Source organism: Lathamus discolor, chromosome 3 (assembly GCF_037157495.1).
Source record: "Lathamus discolor isolate bLatDis1 chromosome 3, bLatDis1.hap1, whole genome shotgun sequence".
In the NCBI taxonomy this organism is placed as follows: domain Eukaryota; kingdom Metazoa; phylum Chordata; class Aves; order Psittaciformes; family Psittacidae; genus Lathamus; species Lathamus discolor.
In genome coordinates, this window is record NC_088886.1 from 128,250,343 (window position 1) to 128,263,859 (window position 13,517).

Consider the following 13,517-nt stretch of genomic DNA (forward strand, 5'->3'; position numbering starts at 1 on the left):
ATGAGGTGGGAGAGGCTTCCCCACCGGCCTTCACCCACCAGAACAGTCGCAGGGGTGTTCCCATGGGCAGCTCCGTCACCCTCCATCAGCCTCACGTCCCCCGTCAAGGTCAGGCTGCCCAGTGGAGCGGAGCTGCACTCGGGCTCAACTGGGGACAACCACCTCCCCTTGCAGCCAAAGCTGCTGCAGGAGGTAGCAGCCCTGCCCAAGTGCCCGGGGGGGCTCGGCCAGCAGTGGCAATAACCCCCACGTTCTCCTCAGGGTGCCCCAAACCTGCTCACCCCAGAACCCACCCCCACCCCCACATTCCTGGAGTTAAAAACACAGCAAAAAGAAAGAGAAAAACACATGAAACATCACAAAGGAGTTAAAACACAGCAAAAAGAGAAGTAAAATTTTCCTAGGCAGATCAGGGTGCATGGAGCAAGCTTGAAGCCAGCCAAGCATGGGCTCATCCCTGTGTCACCCAATGGTGACCAGGATGGGATCCCCACCAGGGGCTCTGCTCTGCCCCAAACCCTCACAGCAAGAGACATCTGGGGTTCCCCACCTGCACTCGTCAGGGGAGCCCCATCAGCCCCTGTCACCCCACCCAGCTGCAGCAACCTCCCAACCACAGCCTTGCCTGACGGAGGAGCTGACACGGAGCAACTGGGACTCACCCCGTCTCCTGCAAGGGGAAACTGAGGCACAGAAGGGTAAGCAAGGTAGGAGCCCCCCTCCTTCTCCATACCTTAACGGCAGTGAGACCCTTGCTAATCCATTTCCATGGCATGGTGGCTCTGCTCCTGGCACCCTCACAGCCCGGGGGAGCGGGTGCCCGTGGCCAGGGCTCTCCAGCGTACCCTGCCCTGGCAGGAGCCCCCCTGGCTCTGCCCCGCTCCCCCCAATCTAACGCCAGCCGCCTCTGCCGCCAGCCGCTGCCCAAGGAGAGTCAGCCCGCTATCAGCTGATAGGAGCCAGCACCCGCGTTGTTAAACCCTCCTGCCTGCCGCCGGGCTGGGAGACCATGGAAACGTCTCCTCTGGAGCAGAGACACCAGCCAAGCCAGTATGTCCCACTGCAGCCAGGCACACAACAGGCTGGTCCCAGCCACACTGGGTTGAAGACTCCACTGCCAGCCCCATCAAACATCTGCCTCCCAGCCCCAGGCTGGCTCAGCATGTCCCCAGCCTCTGGGCAGCACCCAAAACCCACAGGTCCCTTCTGTGATGCAAGGCACGAGAAAGGCTGCAGAAATAGCAGGAAGCTTCCTCAAAAGACTGCAAAGCCAGCAGAGGGGAATCCTGACTGTCCCGCTGGTTATTCTAGCTGTGGATGTTCTTTCTCCAGTTCAGAGTGCTGCTGGAAACATATCCTGGACAAACAAACGGATGGTGCAAAGCTGGCTCCCAGGTGAGGAAGGCTTTTACTCGCTTCCTTGTGGGAACTGCTCTGCCTCCATCTCTCAGGTCCCAGCCCCAGCACGCAGGGAGGCCAACAAGCTGGCTGCGGGCAGGGGGAAGCTGCCCGCGTTGACTTTGGCACTGTGTTTGTCTACACTGTCTTAGCAATTTCATGTCCACAGATTAAATGACATATCCCCAGCTCCAAGACAGGAAAGCCGGCTTTGCAGGAAAAGCCCCAGGCCCCCCTCCGCTGGGCTCTGCCACCGATCCTGGGCACCTTGCTAGGCCTTTGGCATGGCCATCATCACTGTGGCTGGCAGCGAGGGAAGGCTGGGGCATCCCAGGGATGCTACGGGACTATGGGGGCATCCCAGGCTGAGGGGTTTTGGGTGTTTGTGGCAATGGGACAGGCACAAAGGGACTCCCCAGGAGGTCTCAAGACAGTCCAGTGTCCGTGGCTGGTAGCACTTACCAGGGTGTCTACCTGCTTCCTGATGCTCTCTCCCATGGATGGCTGCAGGCAGGCAGGAGGAGGGGAGGGTGAGAAAAAGGCAAGCAGGAGAGAAGGAGAGAGGTTGAGAGACATGCACACACACAGAGCAAGGGGCAGGGTCAAAAGTTCCTCCTGGGCTATTTCTGGCCCTTCCTAGGAAATGCACTGCGGTCCCGTTTCCTTCCCTGCCTTCCAACATGTCCGCTCTTCCTAAAGGTCGTGAATCCCTCGAAACCCAAGCGTGGAGATGGGGCAGTGCTCAGGTACAAGGATGCTGCCATCCTGTCTCCTGGCAGCCGTCCCCCATGCTGGACCACTGCTGCAGATGGATAACACTCAGTCAAACCCTGTGCTCACTCCATGAGAGGCACCTGATGCCCCCCACACCTCCGGGTTCCCATCTGGATCCCCCATGGTCAGAGCCCACAGCCAGGAGGTAAACAGCTGAGCCCGGCATGGCCCCACACCCAGCCTGGCCCCTGGCCACCAGCAGGTCCAGCTCCCCAAGATAAACCTCACCCCACAGGACCAAAGAACTCCAGCGGGAGCGGAGCAGGGATCTGAGATGGTCAAAAAGGGGCAAATTTGGTGACACACTACCACAGAGCTTTGAAATGGGGCTGCAGACAGGAATTAACTTCCCAGGGTTAGGGAAGAGTGTCCAGACCCCAAGTATAGGGAGCAGGGGACAGATACTTCTGCCTGGAGACAGCTGGCTGGGGCTCCCGAGGGTGGTGCAGCAAAGGGACCCAGCTGGGTGGCTTATGGGGGTCCTGGGACCAGGGGGATGGAGGAAAGCCCTGAGACCAGGCTGCTCTGGTCCTGGCAGCAGGGCCAGGGCTGCCATTTCCAGCCATGGGACAGGGCAAACCCCTTTTAATTTCCTCCCAAAGCCACAATTAACGGTCCTAGCTTGGAGCCAACATGTTTTTGCTGGTGATAAGTGCCCGAGGAGGCTGGCAGCGGCGGGTGGTGCAGGCAGAGATTAAACCCGGGACAGATAACCAGTGTGGGGCCGGGGGGGGGCACCACACTCTGCTCCCACCCTATCCCCTCGCTCACTTGGACTGATGCGCTGCTCCCATGAGCTCTCAGGGGGGCATCCCTGAAACCCACTTTACAAGTGAGACCCCTGCCAGCTATGGGGTGCCCAGCCCAGGGCTCCGCAGGGGCCACGGCCACCCCAGCACTGGTAGGCTGCCAATCCCAGAGCCAAAACCCTGCCAGGGCCTCCTCTCGCCGGCGCCTGCCCCAGCAAGCCTTGGCACACGTCCGGAGCAAGAAGGAAGGGCGGCCGCGCGGGCCCCGGGCAACGCCAGCTTCCCCGCCGCCACGTGCCCGCTCTGCCTGCCGCTACAGCATGGGCAGGATGGGAATGGGAGGGCTGCTCAGCCGGCAAGATGCTGCCTGCTGGGCACTGCCATGCCACACTTCCCAAACCTCTGCCCCAGGGTGGTCCCGCTCCCACTGCCATCCCAGTGCCCTGCCCAGAGAAGGATGCATGGCAAAGCATGGCAAAGGAGCACAGCTCGGCCTGCCCAGGACCCCATTGTGGGTCCTCCCAGGATGGGGTGGAATGGAGATAGGGCACACAGCTGTTTTCCCAGTGTCCATAGAGAACAGCATGGGAAGTGCTGTTCGTCGCCCTGGCTCCGGCTGCTCTGTAAAGGTCCCCAGGAGGGACAAAAGAAGAGGGTGACAATAACAAGGGCTGCAAACGTGCGACCTTGGGCGCCCTGATTCAAAGGGACATCTGGTAGAGCCATCTCTGTGTGTGCAATGAACAGCCCCAGCTCAGGCCAGGGAGAGGAGGCCCTCAGTGAGCAGGGAACTCGGAGGAACCAGGGAGCCCCTCTTCCCTGAGGTACAACTCAGCTCCAGAAGTCCTGTGATGGCTGGGCTGCCGCTGCTCAGACGTGGGATGCCCTGCAGCCAGCAAAGCCGGTGGGAACGGCACTAAACAGGGGGGTGCCTTTACCCCCAGCACAGGACCCCTGTGGTTTTGGGGCAGGAGACTCACACCCTGAAGCCCCTAGGCAGAGAAAGCCCCACACCCAGTGCAGAATAGAGAGTCTTGTCGCACCCTGCATCCCCAGAACCGTACCTGCCACCCACAGCTCACGGCAGGGGGTCACTTACCAGCTCATAGTTGACAGCGGCGGAGCAGGGGGTCACAGCCTGCAAGCAAACACAAGAGGGCCAGGGTTAGTCCCTGCAGCCAGCACGGGGTGTGGGAAGGGACCAGGCTGCAGCATCCCCCCATTCCCTGAGCAAACTCAGGGCATGCCCGCTCGAGGGGGTGACAGCGGTGCCCGTGGCCCATGGCAGGAGCACAGGCAGCATCCCCAGGTCAAGGCTGGGCTCCCTGGCAATGGGAGTGGGCCTGGGGCCATGGGAGTGGTGCCACTGATGCCCGGGCAGCCCCAGCCTCGGGTGGGCACGGCACGGCACGGCACGGCATGGCTGCCTGATGCCAAGAGCAGCTCCTGGAACAAACCCCAGCCCAGCCTCGTGAGTGCTCCTGCAGCCGCCAGCTGAACAGCCCGGCTTTGTTACCTTAATTACCAGCGGCAATTACTGACAATTAACCTTGGGTTTTGCGTGCACCCCGGCCGGCCGGGAAGCTGCGGCACGCCAGAGTGGGAGCGGCAGCGCCTTGCCTGTCGGTGCCGGGGGCAGCGGGAACAGCCTCTGCACCACCGCGCTGGTCCGCGGATGCCGGCGGTAGCGGCAGGGTGTGACTGGGGACACTTCGTCCCCTCTGAGCATCCCCATGCGTTCCCCGGAGCAGTGACCCCCAGCCGGCCATCGCCTGCCCCATCCCAGGATGCAGCCGATCTGCCGAACAGCACTACGGCAGCACGGGGACCCGCCACACCACCCTCAGCCATAAAAAGCAGGATTTGCCCCAGGGACCCCAGTTAGAACACTCCAATCCCACCCCATCCCAACCCCCACTGGGTGATGCCTAGTGCCTGCCCCATCCATGGCCGCCAGCCTGTTCCCATCCCGCCTCCTTGTTTTCTTCAGGGATTGTTGTTCCTCCTACTCCTGCTCCCTTCCCCTGCACATTATTATTATGATTTTATTCTAATGCAGAAACGCTTCCATAAAAGGCCCCTTTCCCTGCCCCGCGGCGCTGGCCCTGCGCCAGCCTCCCTGGAATGTTCTCCGGCAGCGAGCCTCTGCGGACGGGGCCGGCAAGGGCTGTGCTGTACCCGGTATCCCGCACCGTGTCCCGCGCACCGCGTGCTCTTCCCCTGGGGATGCACAACCAAGGGCCCCCGGCCCCCACCCAGCCCCAGCCCCCGAGGCTGGCGATGGGGGGAGATACTCAGCTCCCCCACCGTGGTACACGCTGGTCCTGGTAGGGTCCATGCCCATCCCTCCTCTGCTGTCGGCATCAGGAGGTTTGCAGGCTACAAATGCTCCTTTGGGTGGAGAAGGGAGAAAACTGGGGTGCCCATGGTTGTATTTCCCTGCCCTAAGGGGATGCTCAGATGTCTAACATGGGCTTGTAATCACCCTACACAGCTCCTCCCATCCATAGGAGACACCAACCTAGCTCTATGCCATTGCTCTCATCCCAGAAAAGCAGCTTTACAAGGACTGTAGGAATGTAACGCTGTTTTCAGCATCCGTCCCTCTCTCATGTTTGGCTCAAACATGCCCCACGTTCAAGGAGAAGAGGGAAGACCCACTCCCATGCAACAGACCCCTTCCTGAGGGACCCAAGCTCCTGAGCCAGAGCATCCCTCTTGCTTCATGGGACTTGTGAGAGAATCACCGCACACAGGACCGGGGTGACCCGCAGGACCACTGCTACCTCCATCCCCAGGCACCCCGGTGCTCTGCGGCGCAGCGAGGGGTGGGAAAGGCTGGGAGACCTGCACATCCCTGGCCCAGGCTTCGCCTTGCCGGGGCAGACACAGCGGCCTTTCTTCTCCCCCCCCACCGGTGTTTGCATTCCTGCCGCCCGGCCCCCGCCGCTGCGACCCCGCCGCCCGGCAGCCCTGCCCAGGAATGTGAGGAACGAGGCGCAGCACGGCTGCCGCCCACCCCACAGCCCCCCACGGCCCCCCAGGTCGCAGCCCCATCCCTCCCAGCAGCCACATCCCACCAGCCGCTGCCTTGAGACCTGCGTTTTGCCAAGCAGCAGAATCAGTTTCCCAGTGAATGAGGCCCCAAAGCCTCGAGTGGTGGGGACCCTCTGATGTCTCATAGAGGGCCGGGAACACCCTGCAGCCTTCCCCTGGAGGGAAGCAACAGGCTCGCTTCACTCACAACCAGCTGTCACCGTATCACCCTATCTAGAACAACTCGGTGCCCTCAAGATGTCCAAACCCAGAAGTAAACACCAGGCTAGCTGATACCTGACAGCTCCTGGACACATGGCCCCAGGGCAGAGCAGCCCATGGGAGCCCTCCTTCACCAAACTACCTGCTGCAGCTCGGGGACCCACCTCTGCATCCCAGATCCCTGCCGGCCCTTCAGCACCAGCTCACATGCACTGAGCAAAGCTGGAGGAATGCAGACATCCACCACGTACCTGGCTATGAGACACCCCAGAGCCTTCTCCACGCTGCAACCAACGCTCGCATCTCCCTCCCAAATCCTTCCTCTCCCTCCTCCTCCTCCCTTAGCGAAACAGCTCCTGCAGCCGTGGAGGAGCCCAGGGGCATTGTCAGGTCCTGCTCCAGCCAGAGCATCCCCATGGGTTACAGGCCCAGCTCACGCAATGCCAGCAGGGCTGATGGGAGACAAACCTCCAAGGAGGGGCCCTGTGCTCCGGGAGCAGGCTAGGTCAGTGCAGCACTGGGCACAGGATGGGCTGGGGGCGCGCAGGGGTCCCCCCAGCCCGGCTGCCTGCGCCGGTCACAAGCTGGCCCGGAGCCCACAGCCCGGCCCGCCCGGCTGCCGGTGGGCGATGCAGGCCCATCTCTGACGCATATCCCTTCCTTTGGGTGGCGGTTTTTGTTTTTCCCTTCCCCAGGAGCTCCGATAAACATTCCCGAGCCGTCCGATATCCGGGCTGGTGCTGACCCTTGCGATGCCGGGAGCAGATGCAGCAACACCCACCCCAGCCCTCGAGCAGACCCTGGCATGCCAGAGCCGCTTCCCATGGCCAGGCACTAAGACACCAGCAAGCCAGCCTGGATGGTGTGTTGGGGCAGGAGACTTGCTATCAAAAGGGGTTTCCCTTGACATCCTGGTCTACCCCACACTGAGCCAGCATCAGGCAGGCACAGCCCTCCTCTCTGTGCAGAAGAGAGCTGGATCCCAAAAGAGGGGGAAAAAGGGACCTTATTCCCTCCACCCCCCAGGAAGGGCGTCCCCCGTCCAAACCACCCTGTGGGCTGGAAACACTTTTGCCAAAGAGGATAGTGACTCAGTGGCCAAGTTGGCATCCCATGGGACCACCAATGCACCAATGCCAGCTCAGCACACGTCACCCCATGCTGGATGGCTTCCCCAGCAAGGCCACCTAAGCTCTGTGCCACCCACATCCCAGCTGGGCTGTGCATCTCCTCCCCATGCACCCCATGGCTCTCTGCTCACCCTCAGACCCTGCCTCAAGCAAGGGGGAGGGTGTCCAGGGCCACCCCCAGGGCTTCAGCAATGCCCCAGCCAGCCCAGAGCCCTTCCCCTGCTCACCAGCCCCACAGCAGTCCCCAAGCCCCGCCAAACGCCCTCTTAGCCAAAGTGTGGGGCAAAGCAGGATGCCTGCTCTGACACCCCATGCAGAAGGGGATGGGCTGGAGCCACCAAGTTGAGGTGTCAGGGAAGGTTTTCCCGTCTCCAGCAGCCCTGTTTCCCCATTCCTGCTGGGATCAGCTGCAGCATCCTTACCCCCACCAGCCATAAGGATCTACAGGGTCTAGGCTCAGAGAGTGCCCCTGCAGCCACCCCACTGCCCTGCCTGGGGGTGAGGTCCCCCCCGGCCCACACCACGTGCTGCCTGCTCCTGCCCTCACATTTCTTGGAGCTCTGGCAAATCTCCTGTTTATGCAACAAGTCCCCAGCGGGAGGACGGCATGTTTCCATCCGCACCCGCTCCCCCCTCGCCCCAGCTCCACCCTGCCAAGCACGCCCGGCACACGAGGCACAGGGTGGCCAGATGGAGCCTCAGCTCCCTGCCACAAGGGTGCCAGGGAGGAGGCAGCACCCCAGCACCACACAACCCCTCCCTCTCTGCCCCCACCAGCACTCAGGGCTCTGCTGCTCTGGGGGGTTCCCCCCTTCGGGAGGGGGGGCAGCTGTGCCGAAAGGCAGGGGAGCGGCTTGGCCAGAGGCTCCGGATGAGTCAGGCTGGGCTGACGCCGGGGCATGGAGGTCTCACTGCTCCCAGGCTTCCCTCCAAGCATCCCTGTCCTGCCCCGCAGCTGGACCACGGCTTGTCACCACGCCATCCCCTCTGTGCTGGGATGCCTGGCAGTGCCCGTGCCAGGGCACCGGCCACAGAGCTGCCCTGCCCCTGCATTGCCCAAGAGATGCTAGCAGTACCCAGGGCAGTTACTGCAGAGCAAAGAACCAACACCGTGCCAGAGATGTCCCCCAAGCTGGGATGGACCCTATCCCCTCTGTGTCCCCTCTCTGGTATGTCCTCAGGGAGCTGCCTCATGGCCCATCCCCGCCAGGAAGGCGGCAGCAGGGCCAGGAGAGAGGTCACACAGTGCACCCAGCCCTGCAGATTGGAATTGAGATACCTGTGGGGACACCAGCTCTTCCACCCTGCATTGGCCCTGGGGCCACCACTGGCACCCCAATGCACCCATAGCATGGCCAGGAGAGCGATGACCTCCCCTGAAGCCTGCTGCCAGCCAGGTCTGCAGGCCCAGCATGGGGAGAACAGGACAGGGAAGACAATGCACAGGGAAGCTCTGAGGGGTTGTGATGGAGGCAACACCACTAAAATAGCCCTGGTCTGAACCCAAATAAGGGCAGGTCCCGGCTCCAGGCTGGTTTGAGCAATCAGCCCCAGGGTTGCCAAGTGCCAGCTAGGGGAAAGAGGAGAAAGTAGCACCCCAGGGCCTGTTTTGTGGGGATGAAGAAGGTTTTGGGGGTCAGGAGGGGGACAGCAGTGCCTCCACATGCCCAGGACAGGGGCTGACCCTGCTCCGCCAGCAGGCGCTGCCTCGGCATAGGGCTGGCCACAGGCAGGGATGTGCTGAGCTCCAGTGCCTAAAAAGGCAACATCTGCAGGCAGCAGGTCTGGATGCGGCCCCGTGGGCCAGCGCCTGCCTGCCTGGCACCAGCCCCACAGCCCCAGCCATGCTCTGCTGCCAGCACCCACCCATGGGTGCTGCTACCCTGCTGCGGGGACACCCCACTGCCAGAACAGCCCTCGCCTTGGTCCAGCCAGCCTGGCCCAAGGGAGAGCGCCGGGTCACTATCCCCCTGCACCAAGCCTGCCTCGAGGGGGAGCATGGGGGTGCTTTCTGTCCCCCATCAACACCTCCCCTCCAGGTACCGAGCCAGCATCAGGACTGGCCAGGGAGCAGTCCCCACACTAGGGATTGGCCAGGAGTCACACTGGGATTAGCTGAGACACTGCTGCAGGGGGCTTCACCAGGATTGGGCCATACACAGGTTCTTATGTGGGATTGGTCCATGCATGGATTCTTAAATGGGATTGGGCAGCAACTGGATTCTCACCTGAGATTGGTCAGCGCATGGATTCTCATGCAGGATTGGCTAGCACATGGATTCTTAGATAGGATTAGTCAACACACAGATTCTCACACGGGATTGGTCAGTGTGTGGGTTCTGACACGGGATTGGTCAGAGCAGTGATTCTCTGCAGGGTGGGTCAGAGCAGTGACTCCTGCCCAAGGCTGGTCAGCGCATGGACTCTCACATGGGGCTGATCAACAGATGGATCCTGACAAGAGAATTGGCTGGCGCATGGGTACTTACATGGAACTGGCCAGCACACTGGCCTCTAAGCAGATGGGCTGGCTGCTTGTGCCCTATGGTGAGCACAGCGTGGGGCCCTGCCCCCCAGATTCCCTCTGCGATGCTGGTGGAGCACCAGCAAGCCCCCTTCCTAGGCATAAAGACCCTACTGCAGGCTCTGGGCTGCCCTATGGCACGAGGGGCACCCGCCAGTACCTGTGGGGCTGCAGCCCACCTCTAATGGTGGTCATGGTGCCAAAATAAGCCCTGACTGCCCCAGGTGGTCTGTGCCTTCCAGTACCAAGCCCCTGGGCTTCCCTCATGGGGCAAAGCCCCAAGAAGATGGAGACCAAGGTCAGTGCTGCGTCTCTACCCCATGGGACAGAGCCAAACAGGCTGCAGTGACACTGAACCAGTGAGCAGCACCCCCATAACTGGGGTCCCCCATCTGCGGCGTTAGGAGGGGGAAGAAGAGATGGAGCCACTCAAGCAGGGGACGAACCATGGGGCTGCTCTTCTCTCTGCACCCAAACACGCAGCAGGGCAGCTCCAGGGCTGCCGGCACTGTGACAGGATGCCTGACGGATGGGCTGCACAAGGCCAGGCACAGGACAGCAGCAAAGCAAGCAGGACAGTGGCCCAAGGCAGGCAGAGCTCTCTCGTCCCCTAAGTAAGTCAGAGTGCAAATGGGCCCGTTGGCTCAAGACCCCAAAAAGGGAGGGAGAGGGGAGCACAGCCCCAAGCACATCACGTACCCTGGAGGGGGACAGCAGCCCCGCAGAGCAACAGGAGCCCTGCCCTTCCTGGAACAGGGGCCAGCAGGATCGCTGACAGAGCCTTCATTAGAGATGGCGCAGCTTGGGCTCGTTTTCCCATGACCCGCTTTCCCGAGGGGTGCCACCCCCAGGGATGGCTTCAGACTCCCGGCAGGACACAGCAGCCCTCCCAGTGCCACCACGCTGTAGGGACAAGGGGTGCCTGCTCGGGCTCCCCCCAGCACTGGTCACACAGCAGATGCCCCCCCCCCCAGCACCCTCCATGAGGACCAAGGGGGCTATGCAGTCACTGTCAACTCCCTGTCCCTGCCAGCTGCCCCACAACAGCCCAGGGGGTCAGCGGACCCGCTCCAGGGGCTGCCTCTGACGCCGAGCGGGACCAGGCTCCCCGGGAACGGAGCAGTTCTCTGTTTTCTCTTGTTTTCCCCTTAAAACCAGGAGGGCTGATGCCTCGCTCAGCCGTTTCCTCTCCCAGGAGCACAGCCCAAAAACATCTGCGCCGCGACATGCCCTGCCGGATTTAACCCTCTGCGGGCCCGGCGGCGCCGAGGGGCCGGGGGTCCCTGCTCGGGACGGTGGGGGGTGCGCCCGCCGGGGCCGCCGGGCTCCTCGCCACTCATTAACCCGGGTTTAACCATTGACGGTCCCGCGGCGGGACCGGGCGGGGGGGTTAACCCATGGGCTGCCAGGGGCGTCCCGGCCCCGGGCCGCCCCTCCCGTGTCGCCCACCGCGGGCTGACAGGCACCGGCCCGGCATCGCCCGCCCGGCCGCGGGGCGGGAGCGGGGCGCCGGGGGAGTTCCCCGCTTTCCCGCGCAGCCCTGGCTCCCCGGGGACAGGTCCCTGCGCACTCGGGAGGAGACGCGAACCCCAGCGCCTGTGTCCCCCCCCCCCGGGCACCCCGCGGGTCACCGGTGGGGAGGGGGGCACGGGGAGCACGCCCCCCCCCGAGCCGCTCACAGCTCCCAGCCGGCAGCGCTGAGCCCCCTCCCCAGATCCTCCTCCCTGCGAGCACCGCATTGCCCGCTCCAAGCCCCCCCGCACCCCGAGACCTCCTCTGGGGAGCGACAACTGGGACCCCCCAACAGGCGGGGGGGGCAGCACCCCCCAACACGCACCACCCCATCACCGCTTGGGTGTCATGCGTATCCCCCGCCCCCTGAAGAGATGCCACCCCGCGCAGCACACGCACGCCCCCGGGGGGGGCTGGGGACCCCCCTGCCCTCGCTGCCCACTCGTACCTGGTTCATGACGCTCCCGAAATCCATCCGGGGTCTCGCCTGCCTACATCCGAAAGGGACGGCAGCGCTGCCTCACCTGGCCCGGGGGGCGCGGGGGGCGGCCGGGAGGGCCGGGGGGGGCAGGCGGGAGCCCGGCGTCGCCCGGGCAGGCGGGCAGGCGTGAAGGCAGACTGCAGGCAGAGCCCCCCTCCCTCCCCGGGCCAAGCCTGGAGAAGGAAGGAAGGAAGGACGGAGGGAGGAGGGAGGGGAGGGAAGGAGGGGGAGAGCCGAAAGGTTTCGCTCCCCTCAAGCAGGACCCCGGCGATGGAGGAGCGCAGGGGGTCCCGCCGGCCCCCCGCTCCCCTCCGCACCCCTGGGGCAGCCGGGGACTGGGGAGCCCGGGGGCGCCGGCCCCGGCTCTGGGGAGGAAGGGGGTCCCGGGCGGCTTTTTCCACCACTCCCCTTTCTCCTCTCGCTCCTTCTCCCTCTTTCTTCTCCTTTTCCCTCTCTTCCCAGCTGCACGGCGCGCTCCAAGTCCAGCCCCGCTCCGCTCCCCTCGCCTCCCCTAAAAACGCCCTTAAAGGCAACCAGGAGCCCTTATCGGGCAGCTGGCCCTGGGTGAGGGGTACCAGCAAGCGGGCAGGCACCCGTCCCCCCCCCAGAAAACCCACGATACCCCCCAACACCTCCACTGCGTCCCCTTGCAGAGCGCCTTGCACGCCGTGCTAAGGGGCCACAGCAAGTGATGGGGCGCAGCGGGGTCGGGGCCTTATCGCCCCGTGTGACGCCACCAGTGTCCCTGTGCCCTTGGCTGGAGGGTAGCAGGGACAGGGCTATGGGGCCCTTCTTGGGGCTTTTATCTGCCTGGCACCCCCCGGCACAACTTGGTCCCCCCTTCCACAGGCAGGACGAGGTGCCCAGTTAATGGTCCTTGGGTGCCCGGCACCCCCAGCCTTGCAGGATGATTTACCATCCCACCCCGCAAGTAAAAAGCAAGGCCAAAATGCTGTAAAAGCCACGGCTGTCCCTCGGCACGTGAAGCCACACCAGTCCCCACCTGCCGGTCCCAAACCCAGGGTGTGCCCAGCATCCCCCTTGCCTTCCTCCCATCTCCCTTCCTCCTCCTCCGGGGCCCTGTGTGGCCATGGCCAGAGCTCTGCTCTCCCCGGCCACCCCTGGAGCATCCCAGCCCCGCCGCTGCTTCGCGGGGAAGTGCTCAGTGCTGCGAGAGCCGGGAGCGCAGGGGGAAGCCCCCTGCAGTGCGGGGCAGGGGGGGGCGCCGGCAGCGGCCCATGGAGCAGCGAGCGGGCCGGGGAGGCGGCGAGCCAGGCACCCGGCCCAGCGCTGTTGACATTTTCTCACCCAACGCCTCCCCGTTCCTGTTTGCGTTTCCGTCCTCGCAGTGTGGGCTCAGCCAAAGGGCTGGGGCTGGCTCTATCCACACGGAGCAGCACCTCGGGGACCCCTCCTGCCTCACCAACCCCCAGGAGTCACCGGGGAGGGGTTGGTGGTGGGGGGCTCTCCCTCTGCCCTCCTTCAAGACTCCTGTAAATACATCATCTTTGCGAGTGCAATCCCACTCCAGCCGATCCTGCCCATCCCCTCCGTGCCTCAGTTTCCCGAGCAGCCGGATAGTGCCATGGCACAGGAGCGCCAAGAGGCACCAGTGGACCTTTCCTGCTGCCGAGGATGAGGCACCAGAGCCCCGACATCCCTGGGTGGCACCTCCTCATCCCCTCCCGAGG

General features: G+C 63.6%; 1 protein-coding gene across 8 annotated transcripts in view; it reads right to left on the bottom strand.

Annotated features, from left to right (window-relative positions):
• The window catches only part of TNS1 (tensin 1), a 65,475-nt gene that overhangs the window by 42,123 nt on the left and 9,835 nt on the right, over window positions 1-13,517 (bottom strand). For 7 of the 8 annotated variants that reach the window (XM_065671560.1, XM_065671553.1, XM_065671554.1 and 4 more), the window contains 2 exons: window positions 4,021-4,059; window positions 1,861-1,902 (listed from right to left, as the gene is read on the bottom strand). In XM_065671560.1, coding sequence (XP_065527632.1) covers window positions 1,861-1,902; window positions 4,021-4,059 — 81 coding nt within the window. Of the gene's footprint in view, window positions 1-1,860; window positions 1,903-4,020; window positions 4,060-11,793; window positions 11,861-13,517 lie in introns of those variants that run through there. The other variant, XM_065671557.1, reaches the window with a different exon arrangement.